Source organism: Takifugu rubripes, chromosome 5 (assembly GCF_901000725.2).
Source record: "Takifugu rubripes chromosome 5, fTakRub1.2, whole genome shotgun sequence".
Classification (NCBI taxonomy): domain Eukaryota; kingdom Metazoa; phylum Chordata; class Actinopteri; order Tetraodontiformes; family Tetraodontidae; genus Takifugu; species Takifugu rubripes.
Genome location: NC_042289.1, coordinates 8932935 through 8952667, shown reverse-complemented (window position 1 = coordinate 8952667; position 19733 = coordinate 8932935). Strand labels below are relative to the sequence as shown.

Below are 19733 nucleotides of genomic sequence, written 5' to 3'. Positions count from 1 at the left end.
CTAAGTGCGGAAACAAATCAAATGAAATCACGGATGTGGAGAAAATCAAAATTCGCACTGTAATGAAAGGAAAAAATATTTATTACTGACGGTGTCACGCAACAGGAGAGTAACATCAATGAGAAGTGTGCACAGGTTTTCAAACAGCGTGGACCTCGGAAAGACTTGAGCCAGTTTGGAGAGCCACCTGGTGGAAACCAGTGAGACTCCTGCGTTATATAAACCAGCTGGCACGTGGAAATCTATGATGATCCATTGTTTTCAGCCGCCAACTAGCAGCCATTTGACTGGCAGCAGCCTTTCCACATTTCATCCACATTTTATGACCTCTAATGCCATTTTGGGCCGAAGGATGGTGGGATGTGTTAAATATTCTCTCTCTGAGAAGCGTTGAGAAATCTTCAGCTGAGAATCAAAAGAATCCATTAGTGCTTCGGTCCCGCAGGCGTGTTTGAGATACAGCAGACAAGTGATAAATGGTCCAGCGTTTGGCCAAAGGGCAGAAACACAGAGCCCATTCCTGCCTGTTAACTGTTCAAATAACTTGTGATTTCATTCATTTTTGATAAATGTCCGTTTCCCTCCTGGGTCCGGCACATCCCGGAGGTCAACGGGGACACTTTGTCCTTGTCGTTAAGCTGTATTAAACAGTTAATACAGCCTGATGGGGCGCATCAATCATTCAATGGATCGCATCCCGGGGGGGTGCTCTCGCAAACATGTCAATGCGCCCATTTGCATCGAGGTCCCGCATGTGTGCAGATTCTTCGCAGGAGTTGGTCAGAAAAGAAGGCGGCATGACCTCAATGAAGGTCGCACAGCAGCTTTTGTGCAGGAACTTTGTTTTTCTATTGTGAGCCTGCTCCACTTTCAGAAAGTCAGACTGGTAGCGCGTCCCCACGGGTCCAGAGTTCCACCTGTTGTCTCGTCAGCTTGGTGGCAGTGGGCTTCATTAGAGCCAGTCCCCTCTGAGAACCTGTCAGGTTATTCATAGCTGTGGTCCTGGATGCTTGAGGGGGTCTTGCGGGACACCTTTTTCTTCTTTCTAGAGGGGCCGTCTGGAACACATTTGTCACACATGCAGGCAAACACAAATTTGGCTAATGGTCTGGTCGATCAATCATTTCATAGAAGGTATAAAATCCATCCTGGGGGGTTTGTCGTTTTTGGAAAATTTTAAAGGGGATGTGTGCATTGACTGACCCCTCTCTGGCTGACGGATCAATGCTAAGTGAGGGTTAAATTCAAATGCACTGTAAACACGTAAACAGCTCCAAGGTCAGAACCAGAAGCGGTGTGTGTGTCTGTGTGTGTGTGTCTGTGTGTGCGTGTCTGTCTCTGCAGATTTGCATAAAAAGCTCTTTTGTGATGCCTGATTTCATGCAACAGTCGGGACCCAAATTGGGTTATTACAGCATTTGATTATCATGCCCTACCGGCAGGCAGCATTAGCAGCCAAAATCCACATGGTGCACATCCATTAAGTTTGGGATGTGAAACCCGTAACCACAATCACGCACAGTTTACAGACAAAATACCCTTTTCCCCCCTCAGTGTCGTGGTGACGCGACCGTCGAGCCCTGAGTGGCGGTTGATTTTGGACGTCTTTACCTGAAACGGATGCACGATCCCTCCTCCATTAGTGGGATCAACGTGACCACAGACAGGTAATTGGTCCCAGCTGAAAGGCAAAATGGATTACAAAATTTGGTCACACGCATTAGAATTGTAATTACTTTCTCCAGATGGTCTCACTGACCACTTGCTAATTAACTAATTAATTATAAGGTTTTAGTTCAGTTATCAAAGACAAAAATGTTCAGCTAATAAAAGTGTTTCGCTAATATTGATTGCCGGCGTTGTTCCGTCTCCCCTGACTTTCAACATTAAATAAAAACAACAAAATCATTATGCCCTAGCCTGGCCCGCTGCCATCGATCAATGCCATGTAGCATCCAAAAGGGAGAAATTCAAAATCAAAGCTGTCACTATAGCAACGCCCCTGCCAGATTCCACCAATCAGTGGAGCCCGTGGGGTTGCGAGTCAGGCCGGCGTCCTACATAAAGAGTGCAGGACAGGGAGCCGGGGCGGCGCACGCAGGGCAAGGCACCTTTCCACGCGCGCGGAGGCGAGGCAGAGGCAGAAGAAGAAGAAGAGGGGAACAGAGTGAGGAAGAGAGGGGCAACTGGACAATAGGGAAGAGGCAGAGAGGAAATGGCACGTTCTTCTGAACAAGGGAGCCCTGCCTGGGTCCGTGTGGGCACTCTGCTCCTCTTGCTCCACTGTGTCTCAGTCAGAGGAGGTAAGACAGCATCACTTGGTTGGCATTACAGTCTCCACGTCACTATAGAATTGAGTTTTCCTTCTCGAAAAACTACCTTAGCATTTTTAGCTTTTATTCCCCCCTCTGTATTTCAGTGAAGCTTCCGCCACACTGTCGCCGTGGACAGTAGGGTGCAGCGTGAATGTGTGACTCGTGCTCAGCCTCAGGGGGTAGATATTTATCCATTCCCCTCGCCCTGTCACCATCTATCTGTCTGCTGCCTGCAGAGAAAGATGGGAAAGTCCATTTGCCGCCTGGCTGTGTGCCAGCTTGGTACTACGGAGCCGCAGGAGAAAAAACAACTGACTTTTTTTCTGACTGATTTTTGCCAAAGCTAAAAAAAGACACACTCTCGTGCTGTCATATAGCATCTCATCCAAAGGGTTGGTGCACCCTGCGCTGGGGGTTTGCACGACTGCTCTGGCTTGGAGACTGCCCGGGCACTATCCACCGATGGTTCCTAGACCTGTCCTCGGTGTTCCTGCCTCTCACCTGTAGACTGCTGTGGTAGTCCCCAGTCAGACCCTATTGAAAAGAAGCGGCAATTAAGAGAAACCGATTCTTTATTCATCATTTTCTTTTAAAAGTTTAAGTATAAGTCAAATAAATATTTTAAAATTCTTCCAGTGTTCTAATGTGAACCACTGGCTCATGGTGCCTGCAGAAAAAGGTTGGTGATGCATTCGTGAGAGTGACACGTGCTCTCACCCACCCTGAGTCTCATTAAACCTTCAGTAACAAACTGGTGGTGGTGGAGCCGAGGGGAACGGTCGGTTTTCCCTGTGACACCCCACCGAAGGACGCCTCTCCTGTAGAGCCACAAAGGCTCGAGAACAAAGACCCGGAGTCAGCCCCTCCACGGTTTTACCAGAAGGATGCGCGAGCCCACCCCCTTCCAGACTCATCAGATGTGGCTGCGTCGAGTTCGGGCGTGCATTTCCCGCTGAGTCAAAAATCTTTGCAACTAACTTTTGCCCGCATTTGAAAAGGAGTTCTTGTGCGTCTGCTCCACTCCTCCGTTGTCTCCACAGCAGCCCTGAAGCAGGACCTGGCCCTGGACGCCGGGGCCACGGTGCTGAACCACTCCATGAACCTGGTGCAGCGTATGGAGAGCCTGCTGGCCATGGGGAACGGCAGCGACGTCACTCTGCGCGTGCACACCATCAACACGGAGGAGGTGAAGGTGATCCAGGCCCACAGCCTGGTCCTCACCATGCAGAGCGACGTGTTTGAGGAGCTGCTGCTGACCCGCAACAGCAGCATCGTGGTACTGAGGGAGACGTCCGACTGCGCTGCGGTCTTTGACAAGTTCATCAGGTACGGGCGGCGCGTCCCGCGTTGGCACGATCCAGTCAGTTACTAACACCCAGATATTTGCTTGCGATACATATTTGCGTCTTTCCTTCTGCACGGATGCAGCGCTCAGTCTTTTTAGCTCTTCTAAAATTACATCTACAGTGTGAAGCCACCAGTTGAAGAGCAGACAGTGTGGGTTTAGCCGGTGACTCAGAGGGGGAAAAAAGTAGCCTTCAGGAAATATGCTTTACTTCCTTTACTTCCTTTTACAGGTACTTGTACTGCGGGGACGTTTCTGTACGACTGGATCAGGCTATTTCCCTCCACAAGCTGGCCAACAAGTACCACGTATGGGGCTTGCAGCAAGGTCTAACCCAGTATATGACGCAGCATCTGTCCAGTGAATCACCGACGGGTCATGTGGTCGGCTGGTACAACTACGCCCTACTGATTGGGGACACGGCCCTGCGGGACAGCTGCCTGCAGTACCTGTCCTGGAACCTGTCTTCTGTGCTCCAGAGCGGGGAATGGGGCTCCATCAGTGAAGAGCTGCTCCTGTCCTTGCTTCAGCGCTCTGACCTCATTTTGCAGAGTGAGCTGGAGCTGTACGAGGCCCTGGAAGCGTGGATTAACCACAACCAGCCTGTCAGCACCACGGTGGAAAGTGCCCTGAGGGCGGTTCGATACGGCATGATTCCCCCACAGCACCTCTTCCGTCTTCAGAAGCAGTCCGCCCTCATGCTGAAGTATTACGAGTTTATCCGCGATCTTCTCTATCTGGCTTTCCAGTTTCACTCGGCCTCGCCCATCCAGCTGGCCAAGTACTTTGATGTCAACTGCAGCATTTTCACTCCTCGTAACTACCTGTCCACCTCCTGGGGTTCCCCGTGGGTCATCAATAACCCCACGCGTGACGACCGCAGCTTCAGCTTCCAGACCCAGCTCGGGCCCAGCGGACATGACACCAGCAAACGGGTGACCTGGAATGCCCTGTTCTCCCCTCGCTGGATCCCCCTGAGCGCGAGGTCGACCTACACCGAGCTGGGAGCCATGCAGCCTACTCGCACGGACGGCGGCCGACCTCGCATCATCATAACCCCGGCCACTTCCAGCTCAGATTTTGCTGGCGTGACTTTCCAGAAGACTGTCATTGTTATGGCGAGACAGCAGGGAAAAGTGGTGGTTCGCCACGTCTACAACTTCCACCAGAGCACAGAGGAAGTTGGCGATTTCCTGCTGGACGCCGACCTTCAGCGCCGTGCATCAGAGTACCTAATTGATAGCTCCCTCTATCTGCACGTTGTTATAAAACCACTCTATCATACCCTCCTTGTAGCCAGAAAGTAACTAGATGTGGGATTGGGTGTGGCCACTGTCATCAATATTCACTGTCCGTCCATGTGTCCACACACCTGAGCAAACTCATATCACAGCACATGTATGAGGTCTGTCACATCTCCTTCCTTGAGTAATTTATTCATTTAGTTGTCTTCCAGGTATTCCAGGCAGTGACACTTAAATCCTGCTAACAATAATATTATGTAGCTTGGTCTTTCTTTTTTTTTTTTTTTTTTTAAAAAAAAAGAAAAAAAGAGATTCATGCTGTTTTACTGTAAAAGTCTGAGTGAAAATGTTTTTGTAGTTAATTTTATGAACATCCCAATTTATTATGCTGTGACTCACTTTTATTTGTTTTTACCTAGCAAAATGTATGAATTGAAGTCCATTGTTGGTGTTGCTTGAACAACGGAGACTGCAGATGCAGCTTCTTTGGTGTTTTCTTCCTATTTATTGTTACACGATCATTAGATCTAGTTATTTGGAATTTTATTCTTTAAACCTACGCAAAACCACTATTTACATGACGAAATTGTTGTATTGAAAATTTCCTGTAGTGACTTGTACTTGTTTGTAAAAATAAAATAAAAAAATGAATGAAGCAAAACTAAGCGACTGGACAGTTTTCCGTTGTGGACACAAACTCCACATCCCATGATGCTGTGCGCTGAAGAGGAAGTGCGTCATCACGTTACTGGAAGCTTCAGCTGTCAGACTTTGGCCACCGTAAAAGTGCAGGTTTTGTTAGCAAACTAATTCGAGCCACACAAGCCGGATTGACTTTGTTCAAAGTTGTGCATTGTTCTACCCGTCGAAGTGTGGACGCGCGACATGCCGATTGGAGCATTACAGATTGCACCAACGTTTAGTTTTAATCGCTCCTAGGGCTTTTTTTTTTTTTTTTTTTTGCAGAAGCCAGCGATCCTGAGCGGGTAGATGCAGGGAGGGATGCAGGGAGGGAAGGAAGGTGGGAGGGAGGGAGTAAAAAAAGGCAAAAGTCTTTGTGCTTCCCTTCCCCCTCATCAAAGCAAAGGGGAAATGTCTCTGTCTAAAGGAGGTAAGTGCTTTCCCACGTTTTTCAACAAGTAAACCTGCATTAATCTTGATATACCGATATGCAGTTAGCGCGGAAGTCATTTAGCTAGCTGTGCGCGAGTAACGTAGCATTACCAGGTGGAAAGCTGCATGTTTGAGAGGAGCAAAAGAAGCTAGCCAGCATGTCTTTTTCTGCTCACTATCATTCTGCAAAGTTTGATCTTCGTGTTTAAAGGGATCTGCGACGGGCCCGGCGCCAGCGAGTGCGCCGAACGATCAATTTGTCGCATTTCGCAAACGGCTAAGTTGTAGTTACAAGTTTCCGTGTTGTGGATCGGCGAGACACCTTTTTTTAACCACAGCGAGCGACTTTTCGGCTATTCTGTACACACCAGCCAACGTGCCCACGGGGGTTAAATTGTCATCTTTATTGGGGGATAAAAGCACCCCGGGAGGACATGTGTTCAGGGTCAGCACTCTTTAGTGGGTTAGCATGAACGTCTCTGGCGCCGCTTTCGTCTAAGTGTACTTTTTTCTTCTTTTTTTTTTTTTTTTTTTTGCGCTGCATGGAAATTCCTTTATTTTTCCGCCGGTTAGTCAGCCCGTCTGTGCCACTGATTTTATTTTATTTAACAAAAAAAAACAACAACAACAACCCCTTGAGGGAAGGAAAAAAAAAAAATCAAGGTACTTTCTCTGCGTCACGCACGCAGGTCATGGCGATGATGTCAATTTACATTTCAAGTTCACCGCATGTGCTGTTACACAATCATACTAGCGTTACTATGGTCGGGAGTACACACCGTTTTGAGAGGGCTGTGCAGATTGGCCCGGGCGAGCGCAGCCTTTGGCCTACCCTGGCATGTTTTGACTTGCAGCGGCCGCGGCAGCGCCGAGCGCAGCCTCCCTTTGTTGACAGTTGACTGGCTGCGAGCACACACCGTGGAGCCGCCACACAGCTTCCCTGCTGCACCACGGCGGGACCGAGGTGGATTTTCGGGAAGCGGTTCATCCCCACACGACCTCCCTCCGCCCCCCCACCCCCCACCCCCAGTGTGCTTGCAGCAGCTGTTTGTTCATTTTACTGAGGCCTGTTTGGAGACTGCTTCCTAACAGCACTGATAGGGTGGCGTGGAGGATTATCTGTGCGTGACTCATCCCTTTTCTGCACGGCGACCTGCACCGAGACCAGAACTTCCTGGTGATGACTCGCCGCGCTGCTATTCAGCCGTTGGGACCCTGCGCCGCGATCCAGAAATTCCTGCTTGCACGTGGCGTGGTTTCTGGCACCCCGGGTTCCGTCGGAGCCGCCGCTGCGAGCGCCCCGCAGCTGCTCCGTTACCTCTGTTTAGGGTTGGGGGGGGGGCGGCGAGGAAAGGAAGGTGACGGTTTGCGTGGAAGGGCAGAAAGCGGTGGCGTTATTTACCGGGGAGCCTGTCAGCGAGGCTGCTGGTGCCGTTGCATGCTCTTATCCAACAGGGATGGTGAACAGCAAGTTGGTGGGGGGGGGGGGCATCATATTTCCCAAAGGGCCCCTGCAGTTGTTGTGTTGTGATGCGCCCAGTCTGCTAATCCAGCAGGGTGTCGCCGTAACTGGGGGGATATTTATAAGAATATCACGAGTGATTGCGTAATGGAGCAGAGCAATTTTTGATCTGCACCACCGTGTGCGTGTGTGTGCATGTATGTGCGTGCGACTGTGTGTGTGTGTGTGTGTGTGTGTGTGCGTGCAACTGTTATTTTGTTGCCCAAACAAAAGTCTGTATCCGTCAGGTCATCCCAGTGCTCATACTTTAACCCACACAGAGGAAACGCGGTCTATTTTTGACCGAGCATGTGTGAGTAAATCATGCTTCAATCTCTCCCGACCACATGAGAACGCAGTTGACTGTCCACACACACACACACACGCGCGCGCACGCACACCTACACCTATTTTTGGGCATCAAGAGGGCCCGAGTGATGTGGTGCGCTGTCCAATACGAAGTCTTGTGAAAACGATGTGATCTAGTATCCAGTGAGCGCGGGGGTTACCTAATCACGCTTCCTGTGTGTGCTGGAACGATGTGACTCACTCGATGGCAAACAGAGCTGCAGTGTAATAATGTCGGATGGAATCAGTAAACTGACCCCTCGCTCACTTCTGCTGCCTGCCGCTCTGTTGTTGAATTAGCTGGAAAGGAGAACTGTTTGCACATTAAACCAGTTTCCCCGAGCCGGGGAGGACGGAAGACGGGCCAGCCGGGGTCTGAACCGGGGTCCCCCCAGAACCAGGACAGGCGCACAGGGGAGGTGCCGCCCCCGCGACGGGAGCGAAAGGGCTGCACGTCCAGCTTTTCTGAATGCCCCCCCCCCCCGCCGCCGCTGTTTGGCTCATGGGCCCCGGGAAGCTGTGTCATTCTGGCACAGGCTCACGGCCCCTTTTGGGAAGTCCCAGAGGCTGCTGGTAAACTGTGTTTATGAATGGGCTGCTGTCGCTGATTTACCACAGACGTCCCTGCCCTGCACAGCTACCAGTGTTATTTTAAAAAAAAGGGGATTGTAACAGGAAGGAAAAAGCGTCCCTGACACCCCCTCGTCACCACTGAGTCATCATACAGGTGCCGATTAGTCATTTCGGCCTCCGTCTCTCTCCGAGGGCCTCGGATTTGAGTACACCTAATCTCTGCACAGATAACGGATCATTTGCCGTAGTTAATGTCAGGGGAAACTACTAATGGTTACCGTGGGAACACTCCACGGTATCAGATTAAGGCCAAATCGGACGTCAACAGTGCAGCCAAAGTCCAATCAGGTTTGCAGCTGATCTGACTTCAGGGCAGCGTCGGAGCGGAGCGGAGCATCCTCCGCTCCTCATCCCAGTTTGCGTCACAGGTCGCCGCGTCCACCTGAAGGCGCTAGTATCCCTGCTGCGTTAGCTTGATGAGCCAGCAAAACAGTATTTTATCCATCGTCGTGAGCAAAGAAAGTTGTGCTGAGTAGTTTCAGAACCGAATGCAGGTCTGATGCATTTTGAGATGTATTTTCTCTTTAGCAAAGAAAAAGAAGAACCCCGGGCTGAAGCTAGCCAAAGATGTTTTCACACAGCCGGCACCACCAGCAGCGTGAGTCCATCACTTCCCTTCATTATCTGGACAGCGCTGATATTTCCCGCAGGTTGACACTGAATCAACGCTCTGTTCCCTCAGGCCTCCCCGAGATCTCGACTCCAAAGCTTGCGTCACCATCGGAGATCAGGTAAAGTCGGCTGGGCTTTGCTTCTTTTGGGATCCGCACTGCAGATTAAACGGACGAATCCTCCCCCTTCCAGAACTTTGAGGTGAAGGCCGACGACTTGGAGCCGATTGAAGAGCTGGGGCGGGGAGCGTACGGCGTGGTGGAGAAGATGAGACACGTGCCCAGCGGCGTCATCATGGCCGTCAAGGTAAACTGGGAACGAGACCAAGTGCGACGCATTAACGTTCAAAATCCGCCCGCGCGCTAACCTGTGACCATTGCTGCCTGCAGAGGATTCGTGCTACGGTCAACACTCTGGAACAGAAGAGGCTCCTGATGGACCTGGACATTTCCATGAGGACAGTGGACTGCTTCTTCACCGTCACCTTCTACGGCGCTCTCTTCAGAGAGGTGACGGAGCCGAATTATGTGTTGAACTACGGCTGCTAACGGGTTTTAAATGCCTCCCTGACAATTCCGTTTACGTTGACTGAGTTTCGCCTTTTCACACTCAGGGGGACGTTTGGATCTGTATGGAGCTGATGGACACGTCTCTGGACAAATTCTACAAGAAGGTTATCGAGAAAGGCAAAACCATCCCAGAGGACATCTTGGGAAAGATAACAGTAGCGGTACGTGGCGTGTCGCGCATTCTTCAGACATCGTTAGCATGCTTCTCTCGTGGAGTTCGTTCCCCTCGTGGTCTTTAAACCCTTTGGAGTTAAACTGATGAGGAAAGTCAAGTTAGTGAGTTAATAATCAGACATGATTTTATTTCATTCTAAAACACCAGACGCCTGGGTAAGACTCGCAGTCGGACGCAGAGTTCCAGAGTCCACCTATTTATGTCCTTTAAACAGTCACATGGCCACAAAGTGGCAAAGCTCGCCGGATTCTACCCTCGCTGCCTTCTTCTTATATACGTTTACGAAAGAGCGGTGTCAACGCCGACAGCTGTTGACAGTCGTACAGTTTTCAGAAGTTCGAGAGAAATTTAAATTTGCAATTTACTGTGAATCCAGAATGAGATGGAAAATTCCCCGATGATTGATTTCCCTTTGTTCTCTCCATGTTCCTCCACAGATTGTAAAGGCGTTAGAACATCTCCACAGTAACCTGTCAGTCATACACAGAGGTAACCCTCGTCGGCGCTCGACTCTCCGGTGATCTCGGGACTTTCCTCACTCGTTCTGTCTTTCTGCCCCAGATGTGAAACCCTCCAATGTTCTGATCAACACCTTGGGCCAGGTGAAAATGTGCGATTTCGGCATCAGCGGCCACCTGGTGGACTCTGTGGCCAAAACACTGGATGCAGGCTGCAAACCCTACATGGCGGTACGTCCGTTTAGCCCCTCCAGGGTTAGCAAGTCCTTGTAGCGGTGTGAATGTTGTTGAGACAGTGTTTTGGTAATTCCCTTTACCGCCAGTAGGGGGCGGCATGCGGTCGAGCAAAAGCATGAACCCTCTGTCGTATCATTCCCATTTCAGCCCGAGCGGATCAATCCTGACCTCAGCCAGAAAGGCTACAGCGTCAAGTCAGACATTTGGAGCCTCGGGATCACAATGGTGATCACATTTGCACTCTAGTAACATGACAGAACTCAGATATGACGGGATGAGACGTCGAGCGTAGCGCTGACGCTCTCCTTGTCTTCCAGATCGAGCTGGCCATTTTGAAGTTCCCCTACGAGTCCTGGGGCACGCCGTTCCAGCAGCTCAAGCAGGTGGTGGATGAGCCATCCCCGCAGCTGCCCGCCGACCGATTCTCACCAGAGTTTGTAGACTTCATCTCCAAGTGGTGAGCCTCGCGCCGGCGCAGGCACCTGTCTCGCCCCCCCTCGCGCTTCTGCTGGTGGCCCAGCAGGGGGCAGCGTTGGTCGCGTCTGGTGCCTGCAGCGTTTGTTCCAGCGCTCTTCTGTTCAGGGTTCCTAACTTTTTTTTTTTCTTTCCTCAGTTTAAGGAAGAAGCCAAACGAGAGACCAGCATACACGGAGTTAATGGTCAGTGGGTTTTCACTTTTTTTTTTAAACCCCCACAATTGTGATTTGTTCGTAAAGTTTTGACTCATTTTCCACCTTTTTTGTTCCAGGAACACCCGTTTTTCACCCTGCATGACTCCAAAGAGACAGACGTGGCCAGTTTTGTCAAGGTCATCCTGGACGACTGACAAGCCCCCTCCAGGCTCCTCCACCCCCCACCCACCACCACCACCACAGCGGGCTGGAACCTCTCAGCAAAAACACACCAATGGCCTACCGTGTTTTCCTTTTTTCTTTTCCTTTTTTAAAACTCACTGGAATGATAAACTGTCCTACACCCTTACAGCGAAGGTTGGGGGAGGGGACCCCAAGGACCGACAGCAGCACTGGAGTGTTATTCTTTATTTTTTCTCCTCTGTTTTATGTTGAAATGGTCAGAAACCCAAACTGGAGAGGTTGATTTGGCTCCTCCAGACTTGCTGTGTGTGCAGTTATTCAAGACAATTCTGAACTGAATCCAGTTTCCTGTGCTGCCGCGTTCTTCGCCCGTTTTAGCCCCACTGCCTCTTTTATCGCTTCAGAACGGACTGAGCCCGCCAAGAATTCTTTTGAGATGCACGTTTCGAATGTTTTCAGCCACATCATTGAACATGTACATTGAAAGCTTTTATGCTTTTTTTATGCCAACCCCCCCCCACCCCCCTGCTTGTAGATTTTTGATACTGTACAGGTGTGAATGAGGCCAGCGCTTTTTGGGTCAGACCCAGCGGATGGTTCGGCTTTGTCCTGCTCTGGTTATGGCAGATGGGGGGGGGGACCCTAACCCTGGAGCCAGAGGGGAGAAGTTGGCTTTGCAGAAACACAAAGCCTCCAGTTTGACCTCAACCAATGCCATCGTGGGTTAACCCGAACCTCCCCTTCCCTCCCAACATGCTCCTTTTCCTGGTATTAAAGCCTCAACGTCGTCGCCATAGCTACATGGAATCAGAGGTCGCCGAATGAGCCTCCCAGCTTTACTTTTCTCTCTGTGCCATTGAGCAACTCGTCATGAATTACCGCATCATCTGTGTGCGTTGTCGTCCCTTCCCGTCTCCTTCAAGGGCTGGTTTTTAGGGTTTTTTTTCTGCAGTTTGACTTGTGTCAAAGCAACATTTACCCTTCTCGGTTTTTTGTTTCTTAGTTCCGGAGCTTGTGTTCATGACCTGACCCCCACCTCCATTATTATGCATTACACAGACAGTATATTAGGGAAATAATTTATGTGTTGTAAATACTCTCTTGTAACGCGGCACTGTTCTGTCTGACAGTGCTGATGAGAGGTTGGTTTTCATTTTAATACGGTGTGATCCAAACACACGCGCAGAGCCAGCTGACCGGGGTAGATTTATTTTGGACTGATGTGCTGTCAGGCTTCACCGCTCATGTTTCTGTGCTCTACTTAATGCGGGAACGACCCGGTTTATCTCTCCCCAGGTCGTCCTGGACCGAGATCCGCGGTCCACTGTGGGCATCCATTATCTCTTCTGCCTGAGCGTACTATGCAGAGCCTGTTTATTAATATTATTGTTGTTATTATTGGTAGTAATATTATTATTATGCCGCCTCCGACAGGCCCCAGCCATGTGGCAGTTTTCCCACTCCCAAGTGTTCAGAGACTGTGATGATGGTGACGATAGTGATGATAACCGCCGTGCCTCTGTCGACGGCAGGCGCTCATCGCCTCTGTGGTTTACACTGTAGTGCAACCTTTATCAAAAGTCGGCGAGTTAGGAGTATTTATGATTGTGAATAATGAGGGAAAGCTAGCAACACCACAAAGAAGCTGCTGTTAATGTTTTGGTTCATAGTTGTTTTCAGATGCCCTTCTTTGGATGGTCATCCCCTCGGTGTGTGAAAGTGAGTTTTTATGCTGTTCACAACGAGAATGGAACACTTGCTCTACCTCTTACTCCTTAACTCTGTTTGCCACCTTTTGCATTGGGTGGGAATGACAAACTTGAACTATAGAAAGACAAAAAAATAAAGGCTTTATTGTTCAGATGTGCCGTTTATAATGATCATTATGGCTCAGGTGATTGGAATGCCAAACTTAATTAACGAATGAAAAGCGGTGTTTTGTCGACGTCTAACCGAGCGTTGCCACTCCTGGTCGGTGGGTGGCGGTAGTGAGCCGGACAACTAAAGAACCGCAGGATTTGATCCGAATGAGAAGTGCAGGTAATCAATTTTATTAAAAAATAAAATAAAATAAATCAATTTAGAAGTAAGTTACCCGTCGCCGTAAACATAATACAGGCTAGATTGTGTTTTGGCAAATGAGATATCGCAGAGAGGTTTCCCGACCAATTACTGAAGCTAATTTAAACGTCGCGTTCCACAACACCAGTAACCGGAAATGGTGGTCTTTTTATGTAAAGGTGGTGTTGGCAACACAAGCAATAAAAATGGAAAAACGCCTCCTTATAATTTAATATTTGGCACTTACTATTTTTCAAGTCAACGCAAGAGGGCGGCCGGAATACACAGATGGGCGCGGATACGTAAAATACGCCGTTTTATTATATTATGATTGCATATTAGGATGTGTTTAAGGATTTTGTGTCTGGACTAGCACCTAATATTCTTGCTCGACCTAGTTTGGCAGATACGCGATCGGACTAATCCAGGTGATACCAAGGACGCCGGGTCTTTGGTTCCAGCAGCGGCGTCCTTGGTTCCCCCATGTGACTCGATGCGTTCCACCCTGGGTAAAGTAACACCACTCGCTGAAACTTACACTTTCTCACACTTTCCAACACGGCTTCCAAACAATGCCACCTATTCAGTGGTGTTTTTATTATTATTATTATTTCTGAATCGCCTGAGGTCGCTGCAGCTGCAGCCGTAAACATCCTTATGTAAGTCCGCCAAAGTGAACACGGGGCTCGTTGTCAAGTGGCAGCTCTTCAGGAAGTGGTGCAAAGAAAGACGGGTCTTTTGGGCGGCTCTTTCTGAGTGCTTTCTGCCGTGACAGCTCACAACAGGGGTCAACAAAGGCTGACGTTGAGAGGGCCGCTCTGCTCCGAGTGTGTCTCGTGTCTTCATGCCAGGATGAGGAAACTGAATGGGGGCAGAGTGCAGCCACGCTGGGCCTTCCCACCCAAACCAAAGATTCCTTATTTTAGGAAGCACGGCCTCAGAGGAGAACTTATATAATTTGGCTGAAAAGACTGGCGTGTGAGGAGAAGAATGGGGAACATCCCGTCTATTTACGGGTGCCATCGTGACTGTAACAAACAAAATATTTCATAAAGGGAACAAAGATACGTCAACTTTGTCTACTAGATGTTTCATTAACAGCGTATAAAATGAGCACGTACTGTAAGAAGACGTGTCATGTTTCAGGGTAACTGGATCACTTGTAAAGGTTCCAGCATCACTGCTTAATGTGTTTAATTCAATTAAAGGGTCAAATGTGAGCTGATCCGTTTACATGACTACAAAGACACAATCATAAACTAATGCCAGGGGTCATCAGATTACTGTGATCATGCATAAAAAAAACAACCCAAATCTTCAGTAATGTGGTCACAACTTGAGCTTAAGACACAACAAACCAGCAGAAAGTTGATGGAGACCCCCTAGAGTACATATACATACTCCAATAGAAAACTCATAAATGCATTTTGTTATCTTAAATCTGATTTAATGCTGTCATGTAACCAGGAAAAGCTTCACTCACAAAATCCCAACATGAAGGTGTTTTATTATTGTATTTTGCACTCAGGGGTGGAGATAATTGTTGCAAAATACTCATTTAAAAATCATTTTCACAAAGTATGCTGTAAAAAAAATAAAAGAAACAAACTTAAATTTAAAGGGTTTGGATGAGAAGAATTTGTGAACGTTGCAGGCGCACGTGCTGCAGATCGGCCGGCGGCGTTAGCTTTAATGGAAATGCGTGTTTTTGGGAAGGGTGGAAGCAGATCTTCTCCGCGTGTTCTTACGCAACTCACTGGTCTCCTATTGCACCGTGTGTGTGTGTGTGTGTGAGAGTGAGGGGCTGGGGCCACAACCATGACAGAGTAGCTTTAAGGTATACTATAGTGGAAACTACAGTGTGTCTGATGTCTACACATGGAAACATGCACATATTGTATAACCTGCACGTTATGTCAGAACCCTGTTCAGAGCTTCGGCGTCGTTCTGTTCAGCTCCGCAAATGGAAAAAGAAACTTTTGTGGAAGTTTGCAGGAGCTCAACAGAGCAGAAATGTTTGCTGGGGAGTTAAGTAAGATTGTTCTTCTCGACCTTTGCAGCCTCACGTCCAGGGAGACTTCATTGTCACCTAGATGTTGTTGAGAATTGTCTTTATCTTGTTGTTATGTGTTTCACCATATGTTCCTGTCTTCCCTTAGAAGTTAGGCAAGGTAGACTAAATGTAATTAAGAACAGAGACATTTGCAGGATTGTTGTTTGATCTACTGTTATCTCAGGAGCCAGTCAGGCAGGGGGTGCCAAACACTCATTGTAAACAGGACATCAGGGGGGTTGATGATGATCACATTTGCATGAAGAATGGGATCTGGCCTGGGAAAACAATGGAAGAGAAGAACTCTACCAACACCAAAGGGACTGGAGGAAGAGGACGGGGACATCTCAGCGGGGGATTGCATGGACATTGTGAATTTGCATGTGTGTGACTATAAAGGACTGGGCCAAGGGATAGTTAGCTTGTCAGACTTCGTGCCCTGACAATTAACTTTGTTGTTGCTAGGGTTATGAACTGGCCCGGAGCTCTGTAATATTTGTGTCTGGAATTGATTCTATTGTTAAATACATTTTGAAATTGGTACTTTACTTCTCGAAGTCTTCATTCAACGAACACGCGGATCGGCAGCTACATACAGGAGGTATTGCGATCCAACAATTTGGTGACCCCGACGTGATGAAGAGAGAAGTCATCTGAGGCAAGGAATTCAACAACGGTCACTTCGGAGGACAACTGACGACAAGGGATCCCTAATAAAAAGGTAAGCAGACACCTGTTTAATCAAGCTCTGCAGATTGGCTATTTCCAAAAATTTGTCGTCACTGTCAATTGAAGTGTCCTAGTTATAAATTCCAGATACAAATATAAAAATATTGACTGCAGGAATTACGGTTCGAGTCCGTAAATAAGAACGGTTCGAGTCCGTTAAGAATTACGGTTAGAGTCCGGAAGTACTGTTGAAAAATACAGGGAATTACGGTTAGAGTCCGGAAGTACTGTTGAAAAATACAGGGAATTACGGTTAGAGGCCGGAAGTACTGTTGAAAAATACAGGGAATTACGGTTAGAGGCCGGAAGTACTGTTGTTGTAAAACACAGGGAAGTACTGTTGATAAAAACAGGGAATAGACGGTTAGAGTAAACCGTAACTAGTACAGTGCTGTAACGGTTAGAGTAAACCGGAGCTAGTACAGTGCTGTATTGCTGTATGCAGTGCACTGTATATCATAAAGATTTGGGTTGGGACTCGGAGCGCAGTGGACGGGACGGACACTCCCGACGCCCGAGATTTGTGTTTTTGTGTGGGGTGGAAAAGTGCCAGAGTGAACGTGAATTAAAAGACTCTTTGTCCTTGGGAATTAACCCCCAGAGTGGAACCGGATCAAAGACGTTTGATCTAGAAGCTTGTTTCACTGAGGCATTGAGTTGACCGTTGGAGTCATTCACATTCAATCTCACTTGGGAGCATAGTTAAAGATGGAACTGGAGTGTGGTAAAGCGTGTTGGGATCAGGGAGAATGTTCTCCCTATCCTCGGTCTGTGGAAGAACAGTGGAAGTGGACTCTTGATCAGGTGGTGAGCGGCATGAAAGAAGAGGAGAGGGAAAGAGAATTGGATGCAATAAGAAAGTTGTGGAAGGAAGCTCAGAAGCAAAAGATACTTCCCTCTCCAGAGGTGAAGGTTAACTTAGCTGAAGCATTGTGTAAGTGGGAGTCAGAAATTCATACTATGTTACAGGATCATCTGGATAATCCAAAATTAGGGTTTATAGCAGGAAAATCATGGCAAAAACAGGGTAAGCAGTTAGAAGATAGGCGTCGAAGGATACATGTTGTGGCTGTGGCATGTGCAGCGGTGCACTATTGCAGATCTGGGGGGGTCACACGAGTGCCCAATGTAGAGAAGCCTCCATTAGAAGATTTAAATCAGACACTGACACTTAACACCACTCTTTACCCATCATTACCTACTACTATTTCCCCACCCCCGTATCAATTACCAGTTTTGACTATTAATAGTGGTCAGTTAGATGTGGACAGAGATGAAGAACTGCAGGAGTTACGTGAGACAGTGTGTGAACTTTGGAGACAGGTCAGCAGGATTAAACAGGGACAGGAAGAGATGGAGATAAGTTAGGAAAAAATGAATTTAGAGAGGAAGCTCAGGTGGTTCGCCCTAAAACCTCACAACAAACTAAATTTAAAAAACAGGATAGTCAGAAATCTACATTAGATATTTTTAAAACTTCTAGCAATCAAATAAAACGTAAAAAGTAAAAAGAGTTGATCCCTCAGGAGGATTTGCCAGGGCTGACTGCAGGGAGGAGAAGGCAAGATTGATTTATGGCAGTGATAAAGAGGAGAGTGAGAATAAGACAGATACATACAAAATTCCGTTCCATTTATTGGGGAATTGGAGCATCAGGAGCATGTGCATCCTCAGACAGAATTATATGAAAAGGATCAGGGTTCAAGTATGGGAGATTGTGAATTAGAATTATGGGAAGAGAGTGAGTGTGAGTATAGAGGTGAACCGTTGACAGGGGCCATAAATAATGAGGAGGCGGGTCAAATACAAATACACACGCGGAGTAAGGGGCCCGTTTCAGGAATGCCACAGTTCCAGCCCCCTCTGATATAGAAAAGAGGAGGACAGGAACCAGTATATGTTCCATTTGCTATTACAGATATCAATTGTTTAGTGGATAAGATGCCCCCACCCGCAGAGGGAGGCGGCAAGTGGATGTTTAGCCTTTTTAGTTTAACACAGAGCAGGCAGCTGGCATTAGGAGATTAAAGAGGAATGGATGTGTGCCACAAGGTGCCATCCTGGCTCAGATAATCTACACATTACTTTATTCCGTCAGGCAATAATTTTAGGACTTCCACAATTAGTGAAAGAAGCCATGGAAGGAAATCCTGACCTTCCAGGCAGTACGGCGGATGTCTGGGAGAGACATCTTTCACACCACATCAACACATCTAAAGCTAAACAACAGGGAAAGAAAGAGGAGGTGGTGACAGCGCAGGAACAGCTCCTAAAAATGCAGTTAGATGAGGCACGGAAAAAGCTTAATGATAAACGAAAGGAAGAGAAACAGATGGTTCAGCAGTTTTCTCGGCAGGTGCAGCCAGATCAGTTATGTCCGCAACAAGATTTTGCTTCGAGAAAAGTTACAGGGAAATTTCTGGATGATTACATCACCGTGTTTGTGTGTTGGGCCTGAAGGTGTGGCTGCACAGGTTGACCTTACTGCTGAACAGAATGAGTGGTATGAGAGACTGTAAAGGAAATGTTGTCATTTCTGGGTCTCGCAAGCTATAATAGACATTTTATTCCTGCATTTTCAGAAAAGTCTACGCCCCTACGTACAATGGTGAATGAACAGGGAATGCGTGATTTGGCAGCCCGGGTAACATGGACAACTGAGGGAGAGAAAGCGTTCATTGCCCTTAAACAGGCATTCACCACAGCGGCACATTTGGCAGTTCCAGATTATAAAGATACTTTCTTTTTGGATGTTTCTGAAGGAGAACATACAGCAAACGGTGTTCTCTTTCAGAAAAAAGGGGGTGACAGGAAAGTATTAATGGATGCAAGTATAATACTGGACCCCATTGAAAACAGGCAGCCACCATGTGTAAGGCATGTGGCAGGGGTAGCAATTTTTTTTTATAAAAAACAGCACATTTAGTGATGGGTCACGCTCTGACGGTACTTACAACACATAGCGTGGTATCACTGGTCAGCTCAGCAGCATTCACCATGACCTCACTTAGACAGACCAGGATGGACAAGATTTTAACTGCACCACACATAACACACACACACATGAAGGGATAAATATGGCAGGGTTTAACACAGCATCAGGCTCACCTATAAAACATGAAGTAGAGATGAGGCAACTGACACAGGCACTCATGGAGCCAGCGGAGGTCGCAGTTGTAAAGTGCAAAGGTCACAGCAAGGAGAATTCTTTAGAGGGAAAAGGTAATGAGGCGGCAGATCAGGCAGCAAGGAAGGCAGCAGGTTATAAACAAAGTTTCAGTTTGTTGATGGCAGAGAAAACGGTTCAGGAAATTCTTCCAAGATACGACAGGGAAAGAATAGGTTGTGATCAAGAAGAAGCTCCTCCACATGAAAAAAAAACAGTTTGGAAGGAAAAGGGGGGCTGTGAAAGTTGAAGGAATTTGGCGGGCCCAGACGGCAGACCTGTTCTCCCGCCCGGTCTGTTAGATGCCGTTCTGGAAGAGGCCCACGGCCTGAGAACACTGCGGGAAACCACGAATGATG

At 48.0% G+C, this 19733-nt stretch overlaps 3 protein-coding genes and 1 long non-coding RNA gene across 8 annotated transcripts in view; 3 read left to right on the top strand and 1 right to left on the bottom strand.

Annotated features, from left to right (window-relative positions):
• Positions 1-99: 99 nt before the first annotated feature.
• Positions 100-6940, bottom strand: LOC115249808 (uncharacterized). Its single transcript, XR_003888437.1, has 4 exons — positions 6797-6940; positions 2817-2849; positions 1612-1681; positions 100-1058 (listed from the first exon to the last, which is right to left on the bottom strand). It is a non-coding gene; the product is annotated as an uncharacterized lncRNA (long non-coding RNA).
• On the top strand, positions 2085-5555 carry btbd17b (BTB (POZ) domain containing 17b). 2 transcript variants are annotated; one of them, XM_029836017.1, is made up of 3 exons: positions 2085-2303; positions 3359-3641; positions 3893-5555. In XM_029836017.1, exons 1-3 carry the CDS (start codon positions 2216-2218, stop codon positions 4965-4967), a joined length of 1446 nt encoding a protein of 481 aa, XP_029691877.1. In that variant the 5' UTR covers positions 2085-2215; the 3' UTR covers positions 4968-5555. The 2 variants fall into 2 exon arrangements, with proteins under 2 accessions (XP_029691877.1, XP_029691876.1); XM_029836016.1 differs by having other exon boundaries at positions 3356-3641.
• Positions 5663-13228, top strand: LOC101073869 (dual specificity mitogen-activated protein kinase kinase 6). Its single transcript, XM_003977238.3, has 12 exons — positions 5663-6015; positions 9028-9097; positions 9182-9230; positions 9304-9417; positions 9501-9620; positions 9725-9841; positions 10293-10344; positions 10417-10544; positions 10698-10775; positions 10868-11007; positions 11164-11209; positions 11299-13228. The coding sequence occupies exons 1-12, from the start codon at positions 5895-5897 to the stop codon at positions 11374-11376; spliced, it is 1113 nt and encodes a 370-aa protein (XP_003977287.3). The 5' UTR covers positions 5663-5894; the 3' UTR covers positions 11377-13228.
• Positions 13229-13355: 127 nt separating this feature from the next.
• LOC105416455 (5-hydroxytryptamine receptor 3A) overlaps positions 13356-19733 on the top strand; it is a 25237-nt gene continuing 18859 nt past the window's right edge. For 3 of the 4 annotated variants that reach the window (XM_029836021.1, XM_029836024.1, XM_029836023.1), the window contains exon 1: positions 13420-13935. The gene's annotated coding sequence lies outside the window, so the exon portion shown is untranslated. The other variant, XM_029836018.1, reaches the window with a different exon arrangement.